A 22,150-nucleotide genomic window follows, 5' to 3' on the forward strand; every position below is an offset into this window, starting at 1 on the left:
ATGATGTTCTAATGCTATTATAATTTGTATATTATTTTTATTAAAAACGCTTAGTATTCTCGAGGTTAGATGTTTTTCTATTCTTAAAATAGAAATACTAGGGGATTGTTCTAGTTCAATACAAAATTCAATATGATTCCAATGCTTTGATTTAAAGTAAACCTTTAGTATAAACTTTGAAATTGGAACAGATACGAATCTCGTAGTGTTACTTTTAAACTCACGTAGCGTGCCTTCCCGTAACATCCAATTACTAAGTTAACCATAACGAATAGGTGTGCTCGCGGAATCATAGCAATTTGTTAGTAACCTTCGAGCTGCGTAAAATACAGTATTATTTCTACGATATACGCAACTATTAATTTCATTAATAATTACATATCGAGAGACATTGAAGAGAGAAAGACGAGATGGTAATCGGAGCGGCATGCTAGTAACTTCAAGGATTAAATGCAAATTATTCATTTCTTTCAACCGAATAATAATATTTCGTAGACTCTATTTGTTGCTAGTAACGAAATCAATCGATCTATAAATTGGGTTACAAATTATCACTTCGATGTTACGTAGAATGCTTATTATTCATTTTCACCGAGTATGGTCACTATATTTTCTTGTCCTCTTTTTCGTCTTTCTTCTGTTTTATTTGTTACCTCGATCCGTGCTAAACATCACTTACGTGATATTTTTTCTTTTCAGATTCATTTTATGTAATTATACCTTATCTTTTTTATATACAAAAAAATGTCATAAGGATTTATACATTCTAATTGAAGATTACACTTGCATACATATACGTACATATATATATGAATAAACATATTTTCTTCACAATGTAGGTAAACGAGGTAAATCTTTCGTTTCGTTTTATTAAATACACTAATGTAAGTATAAATAAAATCTTCATGTACTTACTCGGATCAATTACTTCCAAATATTATGCATCATTCGAAGAAAAGTTGAAGAAAAAAGATTCTTTTTCCGAGGAGAATTAACATGATAGGGATTATAAAATTGGTCATACACATTCTTAAATTATCCATCGTTGTTTGTACGACGTTGTTCACAAAGGTAGGCACCGTATTTCTAATGAATGATTACGTCCAAACATTATGTCTTCGTAACCATAATACGTTTTTAGGGGATGCACAGTACATAATATATAATACATATAATAATTATAATAATATATATGTAATCAGCTTATTTGGCTCACATACCTAAATACAAACGATCTTTGATTGATAGTACGAAATAATATTAACGACAAAAACTTATTTATACATTCAACGTTGTAAATACATATATGTAATTAAATGTGACGAACATTCGAAATCCTTAATCCTTAAATGAATTAACTAATTATTAAAACTCGCATAAAGCTCGTACCTTATAAAATATATCTCTCCTATTATCTTATAATTTTAACGAATAAATAATTGTAATAGTCGATAGAAAGGCAATGCGCGTATTGCCCGTTTGCAAATAAATTTATATGTAATATTTTTTCTTTCTCTCTCTCTCTCTCTCTCTCTCTTTGTCTCACTATATATATATATATATATTTATATACGACATTATAAATGGTATAAACAATAGAAGCGTGTTATAATAATGTCGATAGCGATAAATACAGGGCTGAAAAATAATGCATGCATACGTATTGATTTATCTAATAAATCGTGTCTTTAATTTCTCATACGAATGACACATTCTCAGCGACTGATCGGAATCGATGAACACGCATTAAAAATATATTATCATACAAATAGTTCAATTATCGCTTTGAAATGATACTATTTAGTAAAATTGATAGACATCGGTAATAAATCTAACAATTTAATACAAACAAAGTTCTATATTCATGTTTATAATCTAAAACCAGCCTTGCTGTATTCGCTAATTAATCTCAAACACGCAATATGAAGAAAAAAAAGGAAAATAAAAGACAAAAAAATAAGAGGAAAAAGAAGAGGAAAAAGAAGAGGATCAGAGTGACGGTAAGAGGAATTGCGTCTTATTAACAATCAAACATGACGGGTGTTTACGTATCGATCGACTAGCTATTACAATTTGTCCATTCACGCAATAATAAGAAACGCAACAAAATAATTATTAACACTTATGTAAAGTCTAAACTCCAGAGCGTCACGTATTCATCAAATATCAAACGATTCTTGTTCGTTTGGCCGATCAAGGCTAAAATTAGGAATTTCATTCAAATAAGCATACGGTATAAAAAAACAAGAAAATGAAAAGAATTATTATGGCAGGCTTGGAATGTACCCTCTTGACGATAATATACACAAAGTAGGATTAAAATAACAATATCGCTTGTATTCTCCTCACTTTTAGATTCGCTTGCACTCTGTGTCTAACATAAGAAATAATTTCGGAGGATACAACGGTAGGACTGGAAGATCTGTGAAGGAGACTGACTAGTGTGCTAGTACAACGAATGTCTTCACAAATCTCGTATACGATTAAACTCATGCGATCTTTTTGTTCTTTCTTTTTTTTTGTCTTTTTGCCTAATCATCCATTTTGTCGAAGTATAAAACAAATAAGAAAAAAGAAAGTTATGTACAAGTCCACTTAGTTCGCGCTCACTCTCGCCTAGAAGAATCACGTGTCGTAAAAAGAAAATAGATAATCCGTTAGATCAGATATTCGAAGAATATTCTCGTTGAACGTCCTATAATATACATGAAAGTGTCGATTTCTGAAGGTGTTTCGAACGTGGCCCTGACACGTAGGGGCTAGAAACCAACCAATCACGTTGTCCGTATACACTTCCTTGAATCACCTGACGTTTTCTTGGTATTCTTTCATTTGCATTTCGTTGCGTCATTAGTTGGATCCTTTGTTAAATGACATGGTTTGGCCAGGTAGGTCGTTTCACGGTGTTTTGACTAGATTATCACCCACAGACGTTCGCGTTATGAGTATAGGCGTTTTTGGAACGCTGTCTGGATTCTCTTGAAGAGTAATCTTTACTCTCTGAGCTCCAGGACTCAAGGGTGGACCATTCGGTTCGGAAAGACGCGGACTGGTCGTTCTTGCTGATTCCACGGGACTGGTCCTCTCTGAAAATGAGTCGTCTTTCGAGGATATCGAATCCTGTAGAGCTTCTTGCACAGGTTTACAATCTTCCTGAGTATTTAATATCTTTCTGGGAGGTTTCACGGGATCCGCGTGGTCTATGTGATCTGAATGACCATTTTGAGTTCTGTCTCTCTCTTGAGCCCTTATAGAATCTTTTGTATCCTCGTGTTCGATCGTACCATCAACCAACGGCATGTTTTCTGGACTACCGTTCGATGCTATTTTCGGTTGCGCTTGATTCCCTGTATCTAAAAGAGACTTTTGCATATCTTTCATCTCCGTACCATTCTCCACGTCACCCCGTTTCCTCTTCTTCTTACAAAAGTCACCTTTATAGGCTGCAAAGCCGACCAAACCTGCCAGAATGACCAACAAACCAGCCAGAACAACGTAAGAGCCCATTCCTTTTTTCGATTGTTTGGCAGGTGACACTTTGGCTAATTCATTGTTCATACCAGCGACCTCGGGTGGTTCCACCATGATCGTACCCAATTTTGACATGTCCTCGGCCTCATTACTTTCTACAATTTCTGGACCAATTGTAGAAAAGGGTAGTGGAACAGTTGCAAGAGTTACATTTGTTTTTGACTTTGTAACGGGAATTTCTCCGAGATTATCGAAGGTCTTTATTACCGAAACATTTATGAATCCTTCTTCTTCGATGCTAGGTTCTTTCTTCTCTGTGGTAGTATCCGTATCGGTAAATACACTAAGAATCATAGAGAAAATACTTTCTTCCGAAGTGCTCGATACATAAACCCCATGGTCTCCTATTTTTTCATCACTTTCGTCATCTTCGTTGGGCACTACACCAATTCCAGAACCCTCTAAACCAGAACCCTCATCTCCCGATCCTTCAACGGGATAAAACAAACTATCCTTCACTTTCTTTTTCTGTGACATTTCTGTAGTAATCTGATGTTTCTGGTCCTCGAAATCAAAGAACAGCTCTTCGGATTCCTTTATAGACTTTTCCAGAGGTGCTTCGGTTGGCGTTATTAGAAGTGGACTTTCACTGCTACTTGCTGGACTAACTTCCACTGTCGTTTGAATTAATACAGTCGTCGATGGCTCCACGGTAGATACCGGATGTATCTCCGGAGCTGGGGTTTCAACTTCTTCAACCTGCGTTCTTTCAGAAGGTTCCTGAATATCTAAAAACTCGTCGTTTGAATCCATCTCGTCGTAAACATCGCCAGAACCGAAGTCTTCTGATCCCTGATATGGCTGATCACCCAGCATTTCCTTGTCATCTTGCTCCTCTTTACAAATCCTCTGCGTCTCCAATTTCATAAGCGACGTACCTTTCGAACCATTCGGCCCAGCACATGTAACCTTCTTCGACAACTTAACACTTCTCGACGTCAACAAGTCTCTCACGCGTAACGTTGCGCAATTACATTGCAGTGGATTACCATGAACATCCAAATGTTTAAGGTTTTTCAGAAGAAGCAATACAACCGGCAACTGACTGATATTGTTCCTTCGAAGATTCAAACTACGTAACTCCTGTAGCCCTTCCAAAGATGACAAGTTCAAATATTCTAATTGATTGTTAGCGAGGTCAAGACTCTTCAAGTTGATCAACGTTCGAAAAGTACCAGGTTCTATTCGTTTCAAATTGCCACCGGACAAATCCAAATGTTTCAAATTGTTCAAGTGTTTGAAAATCTTCGGATCCAAAGCACTGCCGACCACGCTGGCTTTCAACTTTTCCAATTGATGAGCGTCGATGTATTTGATGTCCTCTAATTGGTCGCATTGTGTCTCCGTTTCGTTCTCTAAGTTGCACAGACAATTCGTGAATCTCGTACTATGCAGAATAATGAGGAGGAACGAGATGAAGCTCCCTAATGTCTTCATTTTTTTGTCTGATCTATCTGCAACGAAGAAAAAATCTTCGATTACATTCGTTTTATTTAAAAGTATTTACTTTAAAGTACAACGATCATTACATATATTAAAAAACAATTAATACTATGGAAGTAGGTGTGAATTTCAAGTTCTAATGAGTTCGCGAGAAAAATGATGGATTGAATATGAAATTAACACAACGGCGAAAAGTTTAATCGTATATCATTGACTAAATAAATGAATATGACCGATTATCGTGACTGCTATCAGTGGATAATCATGATTATCGTTGCCTGGGTGATTGTCAAAGTAGGTCTCATAAGATAAGAGGAAACTCACTTTCATACAATAACACGAAAAAGAATGTTTAAGAAATTGTAGTAAGAAAAATTCAATTCAATTAGCGATCAACCTTGACATTCTATCAACAAATCTGCTGTAAAATCTTGTCAAGCCATGCAAAGTATTACGTATTTCTGCTCTCGTGTTAATCATTTTCGTGAAGTCATCGTCAGCGAAGGAAAAAGGACTATTTTCTGATTCGTCTTGCCTGTTAAGTGTTAACCTTCCGCCCATACACATTCCATGTATAAATGAATAAGTTTAAAAACGGAGAAGTAATTAAAAGAAAAAAAAAGCTGATACATAAGCGGCAAAGAAGAGAAAAATAAGGAAGAAAGTATGAAAGGAAAGGAAAAAGTATAAAAAGAGAAAAAGAGAAAAAGTGAAATCGAGGAAAGAATGGAGGATAGCAAGTATTATTTGCATCTTTTTTACATACTGTTACCGTCCGGTCAGTGACGTCATCATACTGGTGATTCCCGTGCAACGTGTAAGAGAGATATTTCGAAAAAAGACACCGTTTCACGCGCGAGGAAACACGAGCGTTGAACTCTCCCGATCGATCGAACGATCCTACGGATCGTGTAATTTCTACAAACATTCTATACGAGGGACGTATAATAAAAGACCAATTTTCGATTCGAATGTTACAGGAAATGGAAAAACCAACGAAACTGATGATCGTAATATTTTCATATAGACATATATACTTTCAAGAGTTAAAACCGATGCTTAAAGTCGGTTTCTTAGGTCGACAAAATCGGAACTTTTACAAAATTCCTAGTTTCTAATCTAATCAAAAGCTCTGAAAAAAAGAGATAGGTAATGAAATAGTCATGCCTACGTTCAAGTAAGCAGATATAACATGAGCGTACGTGTATCACGTGTTTAAAAAAAGAATGACTTAATCTCGACGAGCCGAGCGTGTCCGTTCGATTAACGAGCTTTTCTCACCGTCCTTCGTTTTACCCACGTTCGAAGGCCTCGTTGATTGCGTGCGCGTGTACATGCGTGTACAAGTAGTCGTAACACACGGGAGCGTGTGTACCGTACTGACTACTTCTACTGTTAATTTGCAAACAGACGCGTTATTTAATGGGACTTAAGTAGGTACGCGGTGCGCAAAGCAGTCGTAGCATTTTGCCAGATCCCAGTGTGGGCGTTGGCAGGTCATGGCCAATACCTTTGAGATTTCAATGCACAACTAGATATACGTGGGAGCATCAACCGGGAAGAATCTACTGATTGTGAGATCGAAAAAAGGATTTGTCCACGGACTAGAGAGAACGAAAAAACTAGAAATTTGAGGCAGTATTACAAACCGATTATTTGTTTGTCGTCTCGACTACGAAGATAAGAGAAACATTGATAATAAACAAATACAAGATACTTACGACTTATTTACTCAGACGCGCGTCGCATCAACAGCATCGCATCAAAAGCATCTGCAATAAATAAAGATATACCTTGGTTAAAAGTTTATTCACTATAAAGCATCGTACAAAGCATCGTCGTACGGGCAAGTCGTCGTCAATGTTTAGGCAAAAAATCACGATACGTGATCCACGTGTTATAGGGAAGGATCTCAAGAGATCGTAAGCGAACGATCGGACACGCTCGACGGACATGGTACTTTGTAAGAAAATAAATCCTAAGATCCCGAGTCCAGATACCAAGATGTTTTTATGAAAGTTTCTTTCCTTCAGAATCACGCCAATAATTTTCGTTACCTTCTTCTTAACTTCTCTTCAGAGTATAGTACTTCTTCGGAAACCTCAGCGGAGAGGATAATTACGATGGACGTCATATTAACGTTCGCGCGTCGAAAGTAACCACTTCGAGTCTTTAATCAAGTAACAATTTTCGATCTGCCCCTTATCCTTATATTTTTTAACTCAACAAAATTCCATAGACCAACAAGTAAGTCTAATGTCTTTCTTTCCGAGCATTCCATTGCTAAATTGTTAGCTTATGAATTTGGAATCATAAAATAATATTAACAAAAAATATTCGGTACTTAAAATCGATCTCCTAGCAACCCCATTAGGACTATTTACAAAAAGTCTTAAGTAAATGTTTGACGAAGTTCCATTAAAGTAAAATGTCTCTGGAATTCTTAGCAATGCCATTTGTAGAATTTAATCGTTGCCTAGTCATCGTATAAACGTACAACCGACAATCTCTAACTAACTTTTACTAGGACAGGTCGAACATATTACGCGAAACTCATTTCCTTTTTATTCTTTTTTTCCCCCGTTAATCTCGCGATACAGACTATAGCATATCTCATCTTTGAATGAACAAGCCGCATCGAAATGTCCTTCATTCTCCTACACGTATGCATAGTTACGTATGCTGATAATCTATGTTGCTAACGTATATACGTATGTATATATTGTATATATCATTCGTGTGTTTCTGTCTTTTAGGTTGAAGGGGGCAACGTACGCGATACAATTACACTAACGCACACTTCACGAATTTTATCTCACTTCGATATTTGTGATCGATCATTGCTCTCGAAATGTCCGATTAATTCTAATTGAATAAAATAGTTAATCGAGAAATATGATTGATGATCTATTATTATTTCAATATTATCGGATGAATCCAATCGAAGGAAAATGATTAAAAGTCGTAATGAGCATGACGAGAAAAAGGAACATGTACGACGGCTTCGGACTCGTTTTTTGCTGCTTCTCTGCTTAACGGTATCCGGTACGACCTCGTGGTCCAGTTCGTAGCGCGTTACGGAAGATCCAGCTATTCCAGAAATCGTTCCGGGAGGTCGTACACCTTCCTGGAGCATGGATAAGGAAGTTCAAAGTACCCTTGTCCGAAACGTACCGAAAAAGTTCTACAGAAAATCGAGTGATTGATAAATAACTTCCGACAAATATAAAATAGTGCTATTTTTTATCAATTATTTCGTTTAGTTAAAAGCATTTATCTTTTCTATTAAAAATAAACTAAAAATCGAAGAAAATATAGACTTTGATTTGACATAATTTTGTTGTTAAAACTTTATTACAATTGAATAATAATCGAGGATTTATTTAAATAAAACTATCGAAACTAAGAAATAGAAAAGAATTATGTAATACCGTACGAAAAAGGTAAAATTTGAGTAGTCAAATGCCTCCTTCTATCGCTTCTTAGAAAAGGCAAAGTTGTGTCAAGTGTCAAGCTTAGATATTCAAGCGATTCAGGTTAACCGACAATGCGATTATTCTTGCAAAATCGTCTTAAAGACGTCAGAAAAAAGTCGAAGTATGTAAATCGTCATTCATGGTGACCGTCGTAGACAGTGCTTCCCCTATTTAACTTTTGCGAATCCTTGCATTGATTCAAACAATTAACACTTTCGATCTCTCCGAGGAAAAAAAATCACGAGAATACAATCGACCTCTCTTTACCTTTATCTTTCTAAGTAACGATAGATGATAATCTTAACAGTCAAATGAATTAACATCGGAAATGATCTTATTCCGAAAATTTATCTGCAATTTGATGATTTACATTTATGGAACAAATTCATATTAAAAATTATTTTTCAAAGTAAAATCATCGGGAAAACAAAATTGTTTCCAATTGAAAATCGAACCTTCACCTTTAATAGAATCTTTCTAAAAAAAAGCCTCGTATTTTCTTGAAAGAAAAACTCATAATAAAAACAACCAACTATTCTCGCGAACCGTGATAGAAAACGAGAAGATCGCGTGAGGATCGTGGAATTTCTCGCAAAAAATGGAAGAATCCCATGCCAAGTTGCAGACAGAAAACGATATCTCGAATACATAGTAAATGGAAAGAACGAAGAAGAGGAGGAGGAGGAGGAAAAGAAAGAGTGCAGGAAAGTTATTTAAAAAAAGTCAAGAAACGAAAAAGAAAAGCTCGAAGAGAGGACGAAACAGAGATTCATCTAGACTGAAGAAAAAGAGGTAACGGAGAAGGAAGGGGGGAGGGTGAATAGACTACACAAGAAGGCCGGAGAGCTTGACTCGTGCCCCCAATATACAAGGTGTCCCACTTAAATATTTTCTTTGTTTTCAATGATATAAAAAATGTTTAAGTCATACATTGATCGGTGAAAACAAAAAAATAGGAAATGATCTATCGTGGATAAAAATAATTTTTACTATAAGGAAATTTTGTATGGATTCTTTTCAAGATCACCGGTATTTTTTTTATATTATACATTGTAACGGATAAAAATATACATCTAAGTATAATAGGACACCCTGTATGTTAGCATACACAGATGTAAGTATGTACATACATACATATATCGAAAGATATCGATATCGTTCGGTCGTGCGAAACGATTAGCAAAGCGTAACGCATCAGAAATCGAGCGGAAGCCACGAGTACGAACGGACGGCTCGACCGAGCTGAAGAAATGCCAGATAACGTTCTCAAATAAAGCTCTTCTAGCTTTCTCTCTCTCTCTCTCTTTCTCTCTCTCTTAATTTCTCTATTCTATATATCTATTTATCTATCTATTTATCTAACGAGTAATCTATCCATCTATCCCTTTTTATTTTACGGAGAACGGTTTTCGAGTTTGATGCACCGTCAGTTCGCATCTAATCCAGGAAGCGAATGACACAGGATACGTGTACAAGGGAAACATCGATGACCGGTCGTGCGAGTTTCTTTAAAAATAAAAAATAAAAAGAATGTCACTCTTTCGCAAATCTCTTGTCTCGTTCTTTTAATCTTTTTTCTTTTTAACCTCATTACATCCTTATCGTTCATTTTTATCTTACAATAAGATAAAATGAATTCATTTTGATCGATTATATGATCTTTAATGTATTTTATACATAATAAATATCAGTATTGTATTATATAAATAAATTTATTCAAAATTACGTAATATAATGATTCCTTAAAGAAATAAATCTTATAGTTCGCTTTCTATTGATTTTCTAATCTCGATAATCGCAAGAGTCATTGAATAACATTACAAAAAAGAAATAGATAAGTTGAGAATAGTCAAAGTGCAAGGTTAATAAACCAGATGTGCTTTTATAACACGGCCAAAGAACAAACACTCTTATAAGTGGTATAAACTCGTGAGACGATCGATGCTCCGAAAATAATTCTTATTGGCAACCAATGGAAGCAATTACGATCGATATCTTCGATACGACATCGTACGAGATCGTTCCAACGATAGATCTATCGATCCTTTCCTTTAGATCCTATACTTACGACAAATAATGGTTTATCGAAAATTGTAAGACACGACTCGAAAGATTTATGAGATGTTGTACGTTTGTTCACTCTAAGAGTAATTAACTTAAATTGCTTTCGATGATTACACGGAGAATGACTCGTCCAGAGATACATTAGGATCGAATCATCCAACAAAATCACTAACCGATGACTATTAGATGAGTCTAGTCTAATTCCTTTCAGCTGAATCGAATCTCCTCTACTTAGTTTCAATGATTATTCGATCTAAGAATAGTTAACGTTGTAATGTTCTTTTCATGACTTTTATTGTTTTTTAAGTGCAACGCTTGGCTTTAAATTATCATCACTTTGACTTAGTTAACATCTACGTATTTATTTATTGTAGTACATATATCTTTTTTTTGCTATATTTCTTTAGGAATTTACATATGCCTACATTAATATTTATACATTCAATCTGACTTAGAAAAGTAACCGAGTAATTATGATAATTCAATAAACGCTTTTAAAATATTAACATATCAAATGCTTAAATAAATTCAATATTCACAAAAAAATGTGAGAAAGATAGAGTGTTATGAATATCACGAACTTATCATAATCCTCAATCCTGACAATTTTATTTCAAGAACGAAATAATCGGACATCTCCAAATAGGGAAAACACTTCCGAGAATCGATATAGATCAACCGAGTAAAATTACAAAGAGAGAGAGAGAGAGTAGAGTCCTCAGTACTTCTTGTAAAAACGAGAAGCTGCTCGTTATCCTTCGCTGTCGAAGTAACCCGCTCAATCTTGAAACAAATCATATGTTCGTTATTCGCCTTGCAATGACGACCAGTTATCCTTCGTTCTTAACATACTCGAGAAATAGCAGGAGTGCTTGTACGATAGGTAATTTGCAAATTTGCTCTTAAGCACGGGTAACAGCACACGTCTGTACGATTTACCATCGCATATTTCAAATGTTTTTTCCTCTTTCTCTATCTTTTTCTCACTCGCTATTTTTTGTTTAATTATAAGAAAAATCTACATCGTCACGTAATACCTTTTTTCAAACATAAAAGTTGCATACCTATAAACAAGTAAATAGACATTTGCGGTAAAAAATATCGATTAATATTAATCGTCCTCTTCCATTTGAATTTTTTGTTCTTCCAATAAACACAGGTATAATATGAATGGAACGTTGGGATAAGTTATTCAAGAAACTCTGCATTCTTCTGTACACGGAATGAAACAGATTTCCAAAGAAAGCTATGCATATTCTATATCTCTACATCGTATCGCCCCAATGATCGCGAAGGTCATCGAAATTACGTCCGAGAGATTCAATCGATATCCGTTTTCTAAAGGACAACAGTAGTTTCCTTGTCGCCTCACGTATGTAAATCTATTTTTTACTACAAATAAGTATACAAATAATTTTAATGAAAAAAAGTAAATGCATAAATAACATACACGTACAATTATTCCGGGGGATAATACTAAATTATTGGATATTAAATTAATTTCGTATGATCGACGACAATAATAATAACGCAACGTGAATAGATCTCTATTTGGTACAATAGATATAACACAAGAAAAAATATTTGAGGAAGGCTCGTTATATTTTCTTTTTTATCTTATAGCAGGTAAAAGAAAAAATAGGATTTTTAAACAAATATATCTAAAATGGTGAAAAAAGTAACCGAATATTTGTAAAACTCAGTCACTTCATATAGAAACACGATGGACTTTCACGATGCATGTCGTGAGAAAGGTGACATAAGAGAGACGCGAGTCAAGCAATAGTCTTTAAAGCTTATTCGACTTTCATCGTCGCTTCGAAGAGGAAGAGTTACACAAACCGGATTTGGAAGCTTCGCATACTTTTTATGTCAGTTTCTTGTTTCTCGTTTATTCAAATTAACGAGCCATTTTCTGATGAACTTTTACGATACGCTTATCACCCTAACAACGATTTCGCAGAATCCTCGGAGAATATCTTTTGATGTCTAAAAAAGAACGATAGAAAGATCTATGAAAACAGAGAGAGAGAGAAAGAGTCTTAAGTTATCACAAGAAAATGACCAACCTCCGTACGCTCGTTAGCTTTGTTCTTGATCCTTACTGAAGAAAGTTAATGATAGATACTGGCAATAGACTTTCCTCTTAAGGTGGCGAACATCGGGGACGTTAATTTCAACATAAATAAACCTCGAATAAAGAGTTACTATCTCTCTTGCTCTCTCTCTCTCTCTCTCTCTCTTTCTTTCGATTATACCGAGGTAAATACTTTGGTCTAGTAGAAACTATTATAAGTCATCAATTTTTATCCAACAAATATTATCCGTTATTCGAAACAAAAGACAATGTTAACATTTAACTATCATATTAATTTCATTACAAAATAGATAGAAAGTTCAAATCTTTTTAAATAATTAAAATAGAGAGCAAGTATGATTTTGAAAATCAATGAAAAACCTTAGATCTCAATCGGTACGAACATACGCGAAGTTGTTTCCCCCAAAAAAAAGTCTATATCGAGATGTTCATTAAGTCGATGAAATTATTAAGGATACATTTGACTTTTGACAGAATTAAAGTTCGTAGCTACGAATAAATGAAATAAAGAAATGGTTGCTTCGTGGATATCCAAGGTACCGCCTCCTGAAATCGTCCAAACGGCCAAGGTTCTTGGTTTTCACGATATAATACAGAGGCAACGTACGCGTTGCGTAAGCCGAAGCATTGCCGTGTTACATCATAATTTCTCCGGAGTAACCCGAGGACCTCCACCACGATACAACGATTCGTTTTCGTCCTTCTCTCTTGCTCGCATACGAACTACGTGAGATCGCGTATTCACACAACTTGCTTGTGTATAATAAGATATAATAATAAGTGTGTGTATATATACATGTCTGTGCGCCTATTACTTTTTATACCTTTCCACGTTCACGTTTATTCCATTAGTAACTCGTATATCATTACACAGTCCTGATACTTTTCTATATTAGAAAATATAATGTAAGATTGTTCGTTCAAAAAAAAAAACACAACAAACAAAAAGAATATAAATGCGTTAATCGTGAATTGACAATAAATATACTTGGCTAATTTAAAAAAATTTTAAAAGAGATCCTTGACAGAATTAAATGAACAAAAAAATAAAGTAAGAAACTGGCGTAAAAAGTTTCGTAAAAATGACTGACTCATACTGACTCGAAAAAAATACCACCTTTCGATTTTGCTGCGTTTCATTGTACGTGTGCATGGTGACTATATAACGTACGATACGTAACACATACGTGGATGCCGACGAAGAGAGCAGGACGAGAAAGAGAGAAGATAAAATATATACGAAAAGGTCATAGGTCAGCTCTGACCGTCTCTGAGACATCAGCATTGCTAATGCTGTAGCCAGTGACGTTCTTCTTTGCTCGGGTATACGACCATATTAAAAATCTGCCCTAATCGCCCTCTCTATCTCTCACTCTCTCTCTCTCTTTTTATTTTTATTTTCATTTCCTTTCCTTAGACGCGCATCAATTCGCTTGTACCTTCTTCCTCGAAAAACCTCACCCTCGCCCATTCCTCTCTGTCACCGCAAAAGGCACGCTAGTAGTACCTATACAGGGCGTAAGATACACGAGGGTAAACCAAGAGGTTAAACAGTTATCTTCGATTCAAATAATTGCATTAATCGAAACAAACAGATCATTTATATATGATCCACGCGCTTTGATCATTATTGGTAAATAAGAACAAAATTAATATTGCAAACGATCCAAATCTTTTTTTTTCATTTATCTAAACATTAAAATAACTCGCTACTATAAAAGTTAATGTAAGATAATGACGATTCTAACGAAGATACATAAACATTCTTCACAAACAATAAGATGCACACTTTACCGAGAATAGAAGGAAAAATAGTATTCTTGAGGTACATTAAAAATACATTTATGTATATATGTATGTATATAATATAATAGATAGGCAGTGTGACGTCAGAATCACATGTAGATAAAACAGCATTTGTTTAACGCTCGCACACGTTACGCTATCGCGCATCGATGATAACAGCTAACGATAAAAATAAAAAAGGAAGAAGAAAGTCGAGTTTTTGCCTAAGATCTTCGATAAAGAAAATGGTAAAGGAAAAACAAAGAAAAAAACATAAACCCGAGATCTTGATTTTTATACGAAAACAAATATTGAGATAACATATCAAGTTATATTTCTTCTTTCTGTTTTTCTTTTTCTTTTTTTTTTAATACGACACAAGCTCGTTCTGGAAAATTTTAATTGAAAAATAACATGAAAAATAATTAAAGGAATAAAGTGTAACAAATCGAGTTGTTTGAGAATCGATGATCAAGTTCAAACATCGGTAACATAACGCACGAGGCGTCCCTGCTAGAGAAACGACTGAAAAGGTAATGGCGGGTTCGATGACGTTGCGTAGTCGTAAACACCTGGAAACTAGTTATCGTCTTGATATAGGCGAGAATCGTATTGCGAGCATTTGAAACCTATGTGGCCTTACTAGATGAAAGAATTCAACAGATCGAACATAAGCGATCTCTCGATAAGTGATATTAACTAAAGTAATAACAATGATTTCAATCGAATGGTAATTGGTAACGTTATTCGATAAATAACGGGCTTTTATGCTATACAAAATTATTTATTACTATAATAAATATTACCTGGAACACGGTTTTGCCAATTCATACCAACAGGATATTAATCCAGTGATTAATCGTCTATTGAAATTTGAATAAAATTAAGTAAATTCTCTGACTTAACATATATTCTCTCCCATTTCTTATAATACTAAATATATTTTTCGTAACGCATTCGAAAAATTATAATTTTATGCTTAATCATAAATTGAATAATTATTGTATAATTAAATATGAAAAAATTCTTTCAAATGTTATTGTTTTGGAACGATATAAATTTAACAGAAAACTGTGTATAAGTGCATAGATACATAGAATCTAATGGCATGGAATCGTAAAAGAAAAATAAACGATCATTTATTCTCGACTTACCTTAGTCGTTGTTATTTTCGAGATAAATTCATGCATGTACTAGATCCGTATGATGGAATCGCAACGGGGATCGTAGTTTGACTTACATATGTATGTATATAAAGAGACTCTACTGCTCAAACAACGAATGGTGATCGTTGATTTAACCGACTTAGGAGTGCGTACGTTCACTGGCTACGATAACGTCTCCATGGAATATAATCGATGATTAATGATAAAAAAAATAAGAAAAATAAAAAGAACTAGAAATGAAAAAAAAAAGATATACTGAAAAAGGACTTTAGACTCCATTTGTAGAAAGATACATATCTAAAGCGACTTACGATCTTTCCTTTTCTATTCGCTTAATAACCATGCCTATTTACCAGTCGACTAACGATCGAAATTAATTAAGAACAAGTTAAACAAGCCTATCTGCCATCGTAACGCAAACTAGTCATGCACTTGTGATAAGATTTAAAGGAATGTCTTCTTTCTCTGCTTTCTCGTTAATATTTTCTTTTCTTTTTCTTCTTCTTTTATCATTCGTTTGTTAATATCACGTTTATTGTTACACATACAAATGTAAATACATTAACTCCTGTACATAAATTTACGCGTTAGGTGGAATGGTAAAAGCACTTTTGATAATTCTAATTTTTCATACGTAAGTAAATAACTTAAACGTTTCTTATCGAATTTCGCGGTAACATTTGAGACGTCGAATGATGATCTAAACGATTAAGTAAATTCATACCTTTACCTAATATCCTTGATTGTTCATTTTTCGACGACTATATTCTTATTGGCTCTGAGGTTGTTAATTTTGAATGGAAATAAAAAATTGATGACAGAACCAGTATTTCTGGCATTATAAATATTTTAAACGAAGTCTACAGAACATCGTGTGCTGGGGATTTTCACGACAATGTAAACTGATCGGTAAACCAAGTTCCAAAGCAATAAATAATTTTTAATGCAGTATATTTTACGTAGAAGCAGTTATTTCAATTATATTACAAAATATTCTTCCGTTTATGTGTTTGTAAAAACATTTGTACAAACTGAGCAAAAACAAGATACTGAAGACACTGGCATTGATATCTATCGTTAACCTCACAATACACTTCTAAGGCTATTTTTATAAATTCAGTTCAGTGATCCAACAATAAAGTTAAGAATTTTGATTCTCGACCCATATCCTAAAAGAACATATCTACGCGACATTTTTATCTCTTATTTGTTATCTTGACATATTCGGCACATGATTTCATCGTTTTTTATTCCAACGAGCTAAAAAATATTATTATTATTATTATTATTATTATTATTATTAACATATACAAAATTTGCATATTAACAAATTTCTACTATACATCGAAGGAAGAACAAATTTATTACAAAATCTTGATACAAGTTATCGTTATTTAAATTGTTTACATTTTAATGAGATTATTTTTATACAAAAATGATGATGAAATATAATATTACAAAATAATATATATATAAAATATTAAAAGTGAAAATGTAAAATATAAAAATGACTCTTTAAAACAATTTAACTGGAATATCGTAAATCTGAATCGCGTCATACGAGCGAATAAAAAAAGATAAAATTAAAAAAAGATCGATATCTAGTTGGATAAGGTCCCCGTTGATAGAAAGAGTCGAGTCATCATCATTTGAAAAGACAAGAAGATAAGAGAAGAATAAGAACGAAGAGTAAAAGACAGAACATAGGGAACGTTCGAAGTCATAATCGATTGGTCCTAATTCTGGCCAATTACTGTCCCATCACAGTCAACACCGGTTCTCTTATTGTCAGACGCTTTTTCTATGTTGGCAAGCCGTACACTTGTTCATTCTCTTACATATATATATATGTTAAAGTAAATATGTTAAATACGTTAATTCGTGAGTTAAAATGCATTTCTCGCTGGAAAGTGAATTTTCCAAATAATCTCGTCGAGGAATGGAATTATAATATTTCAGATATTTAATATTTGTGTATGTGCATGCATGTTAAATAACAAATTTTCCCAATGAAATAAGTATATGTATGGTACTATCATTAAAATGTTTTTATAGAATATAGAAAATGGAATTTTAATATTTTTAATATGTATGTGTATATGTTACTGTTAAAACATGAAATTAAATGAATTATACGATTTAACGCCGACATATATATGCATGTATAACACATGTATATATGCACGCACATAAATATATGCATACACACACAGTAGTCAAAGACGATGAGAACGGGCCATATGTCGAGCTCGATTCTTAAGCACTCAAGGTCGCAGTTTCCTCCTCCTCCTCCTCCTCCTCCTCCTCGTTCGCCTCTAAGCTTGTTCATCTCATCTTCGTCCACTTAAGAATTTCGTTTAGAAAGATTTGTAGCGAACAGAACCGAGGCACGCGCTCGGATTTAGTATAACTCCGATACGATGGGATTATTACCTGTTTCCTCATACACAATTGGTAAAAATTCCCTAAGGGAAAAGGTTCGATGCACAAATTACTTGCAAGGGCATGGCAATCGTGTGCAATCACTGATTTTTTCCAAAAAATTTTGTTTACACACTTGTAATGGTTCATTCTTCGTCGAATAACAATAGTTTCTTATTTTTGAATTACGAAAGTATTATAATGTGAAATAAAAAAGAAAAAATATATTTTTTGTATACATCGTTGCATCATTAATTCGCGTGAATGATCATAATCGAGAGGAAATTTTCATTTACACAAGTTTGACCATCGAGAAGAAATATTGTCGTAGCGATAATCTTTGTGAAATGACATAAATGAATATAGACAAATGAATTTGTGATTTTTTTAAAATTATGTATCACCACACATTTTTATTCTTGAAAAATAAGAAAAATTTATTCGAAAGGAAATCCGAAGGAAGAGAAACGATAGGACACTTTAAGTCTCAAGTTAAATCTGATATTTAAATAAAATCTCTGATCGAAATTAATGAACATTCGCAGAAGGACCGATCCTCCCGATAATTTTTACAATATTCTTTGATAAAAACAAGCTCGGCATTGACGTCATAGAGAATCAAACGAGTCATCGAGCGTAAAACTTTTAACGCGTACGTTTTATTCAACGTTTAACGAGCGCTAAAGTTGATTAAATGAATAAATTCAGTAATGATTCGTGGCAATACGAAATGACCTTAAAATAGTCTGATATCTATCACTTTTATTTGGGTTACATATCTGGCAATGAAATTAAAGCGATAAAAAAATGTGCGAAACGTGCGAATTAATATTAATTTCTTTTCTCTTGTTTTTTCTTTTTTTTTTCTTTATTTCTTTCTTTCGTGTCTCTAATTAAAACATAAAATATTATGCGTATATCGTAATCGAATGTTATGTCACGAAATTGTATTATTTCGACACTCGTATTTCGTAATAAATTGAATCTTTAAGAATAACAGGTATGCAAGTAAAACAAAGAATATACGAAACTTATTTTTAGCAATGGACGTCATTGGAAAAATAGATGAATATTAAATATATTAGTTTATGAATAAGATAGTGGAAGGAATCATACGAGAAATAACTATTGACGTAGGTAAGAATGATGTCGAGATATTCATGAATGAAACTTCGGAAGGAGTAATGGAGCTACGTCAGACGGAACGTGAAACGCTAAATTTCTTTCTCGTAACGCAAGATGTTCCTTCTGTATATGTAAGAGACTCCGAATCGATCAAGGTGGATATGGAAATAACCATGCGGAGTCATCTGATCGGCTTAGTAATCATCTTCTGTGGAAATACCTATACTGAAATCAGCGATATTTTTTTTTACAAAGAAATGAAAAGATTGTAAAGCGAAGACACGTGTGGATGTATATAAATTAATAATTATCAAATTCTGTAAGGATCATTTCTAAATTACAAGGATTCGATATAAACGAACAATTAGTGAAATTTTGATATACGGAGTAGGCTAGAACTTCTTGGACTTGTAATTTTACGACGGAGAATAAAAATATCAGAAAAGATTAATTGACTTTCGTAATCAACTTGTAACTTTTGACTTGCTCTTTACGCTACAAATAAAAAACATATAAAATACATTAGAAACAATGCGAGATAAGATTTATCAAACAATACGATTTCTAATCTTTCACGTTGAACGATTAACTTTGAATATCTATTAGTGCGTATGATAAAGAAAATTTCAAATAAAATAAGATAATAAAAAAGAAACTTAATGTAATGCATAGACATTTGCATATTACGCTTATAGACTATGATCTAGGTATAAGATTTCTTTGGAACAATTAAACGAGACAGTCAGTCGTCGGTCAAAAGAACGGAGAAGCCAGATAGACCGCAGACTTCGTCGGAGTTTTGCTGGAAGGCATACAAACGAGATACATCGAGGTGTCTTTACGCAGCTGTCGATATATTAAGAATGCAAAAACGGCAAAATGATATGATGGTGATACGATCGATAAATCTTTTGGGTGATCCTTGACAAGTTAGTGTAGGAAAAAATAATTAAACTTTCATTTTTGTGTTAGTAAATAATAATAGAAAATAGAAAAGTAGAAAATAGAAAGTAAAATAAAAGGATATAGGAATAGAAATAAATAAATAAATGAATGAATGAATGAATGAAAGAGTTCGAACGATTCAAGGATTCTCGGATCGCGACAATGAACGCGTTGTAAATCGTATCTCTCTTCGAGTTATATCTACAGTTAGACAATAGAATGGAGCCATTCTCCGAGACTTGATAAAGTGAGAAAAAGTACGAATCTCTCTAGATAAATCCCGCTTCGAACGAAGACCGAACGAAACGATCCAAAATGTAGAAACTAAGAGAAGTGCTTCGTAACAAAGCGATCGCCACCCGCCGTTTTTGACCCTGACTACTACCACGTCGACTAGCACTATTTCATTTCCAGCATTTCATTCTAATTTTAGTCAAACCTTCTCCTCTCGATTTATATCTTTTTCTCTCTTTTACTTCTCTTTCGTTAGACCGAAACCGGAAAATTCGTGACTACGCGGAACCGAAATGAATTTCAAAGGCGTTCCTAATACATTAGCAAGCGGTAGGTAAATATACATTACCATGAGTCTTCGAATCAACTGGTAATACATAGTATATAATCTAACTTTAAATTAACGAGTCTCCCATTTGCAAATAATCGAAGAATTTTATTGCGATTAATACCCATAGCAGTGATTCACTTTGAAAAAGTCATCTGTTTTGAGTTATTTTCTAACTTCTTTCATCACGAGACTAATACGAATTTCGTGCATTGAATTCTTCGACTATAACTCTAAAGCACAACCGTCTGAGGAATTATATTTTTAACCTTTACTCGGTCCGCCCCTAATGAGCAAGGTTACGTGCCTCTACACTTTCGACGACAAAAGAGAAAACTTAAAAAGACACGAACTGAGTTACAAAAGAGTTCAAAGAAGAATAAGATAATGAAGCGGTAATGTACATTTCATCACTTAAATACCCGATTGTACAAAGTCTAACAATATCTGTAAAAAGAAAACGACATATAACATATATATATATATTCTTGACAAGACAACTCATTCCGTATGACATCTATGATAAAACACAAAGAAAATCACGATATCTATTATTTACGACGGCTTCGATAAGGACTATTTTATTACACACATATTTCCATTTGATTGCTTTCGAAAATAAAACAAAAAGAAAAACAATTACAAAACAAAATGACGTTTTATCAATAAGTTAAAAAGAAAAGTAGTAATAACAAAAATAAAAATAAAAATAGTCTTAACCGACAAATAAATGACACTTGTTGAATGAAAATGATTAAACTCACCTCTGGAATGAAGATTCGACGAATAGATCCGTACTCCGACTCGAGAGTTCACTTTATCCCGAATTTCCTTTCCACAGTAAAATAAAAAAAAAACACAATTGAAATTATTCAAAGGAAGACCAGGAGGAATATTAAGAAAAAGAAATAGAAAAATAAAAGTCGAAGGGCAGGCAGGTAGAGAGGAAGGATCGCGTCGTCCTAAGGAGGCAAGGTTCGCAAAGGTTCGCGCGAGACTGGCTGGAGCCGCGTTCTCTTCGATCAGATCGAAGCCACCGAAAGAGAGAGAGATACACGTTCTATTGCAGCCTGAGGCCAACTTAGGACTGTGGACTCTGACAGTACACCGCGAGTCCTCCTCTCGCTCTTTTTCTCACTCCTCCTTCTCCTCTTCTTCTTTCCAACTGCTCGCTCGGTAATTCCCTCTCTCTCTCTCTCTCTCTCTCTCTCTCTCTCTCACTCTCTCGCACTTACTCATTCTACCTACCTTCAACTCTCCCCACCATATCTGCAACACCGTTGTATACCAAGCTTGGTAGCACCGAGAGATCGGAATAGGTGCTCGAGATAGTTTCTACCGAACCAGAGAAACCATTCGCAATTTAGACACGCTTTTAGTTCTTCTTTTTCCTCTCGTTATCGATAACTTTGATTTTCATGATACTTCTTCTTTTCCTTCTGCGATTTTCCAATTCGTTCTACTACTTACCATATTGACGCTCATTTTCTTCTAATAATGTTCCTTACATCGATTTATCAAATATTTTTAACAT

The 22,150-nt window shown here is 34.1% G+C and overlaps 1 protein-coding gene across 2 annotated transcripts; it reads right to left on the bottom strand.

Annotated features, from left to right (window-relative positions):
- Nucleotides 1-56: 56 nt before the first annotated feature.
- LOC106785731 (protein windpipe) lies at nucleotides 57-21,716 on the bottom strand. 2 transcript variants are annotated; one of them, XM_014746425.1, is made up of 3 exons: nucleotides 21,381-21,716; nucleotides 6,696-6,746; nucleotides 57-4,981 (listed from the first exon to the last, which is right to left on the bottom strand). In XM_014746425.1, exon 3 carries the CDS (start codon nucleotides 4,966-4,968, stop codon nucleotides 2,899-2,901), a length of 2,070 nt encoding a protein of 689 aa, XP_014601911.1. In that variant the 5' UTR covers nucleotides 4,969-4,981; nucleotides 6,696-6,746; nucleotides 21,381-21,716; the 3' UTR covers nucleotides 57-2,898. The 2 variants fall into 2 exon arrangements, with proteins under 2 accessions (XP_014601911.1, XP_014601910.1); XM_014746424.1 differs by having other exon boundaries at nucleotides 57-4,985.
- Between the last annotated feature and the right edge of the window lie 434 nt (nucleotides 21,717-22,150).

Source organism: Polistes canadensis, unplaced genomic scaffold (genome assembly GCF_001313835.1).
Source record: "Polistes canadensis isolate GaletaPanama2010 unplaced genomic scaffold, ASM131383v1 scaffold_55, whole genome shotgun sequence".
NCBI lineage: Eukaryota > Metazoa > Arthropoda > Insecta > Hymenoptera > Vespidae > Polistes > Polistes canadensis.

What these genes read in the sequence shown, in the direction of transcription:
- LOC106785731 (XM_014746425.1), bottom strand. Translation starts at nt 4,968, where the DNA reads ATGAAGACATTAGGGAGCTTCATCTCGTTCCTCCTCATTATTCTGCAT.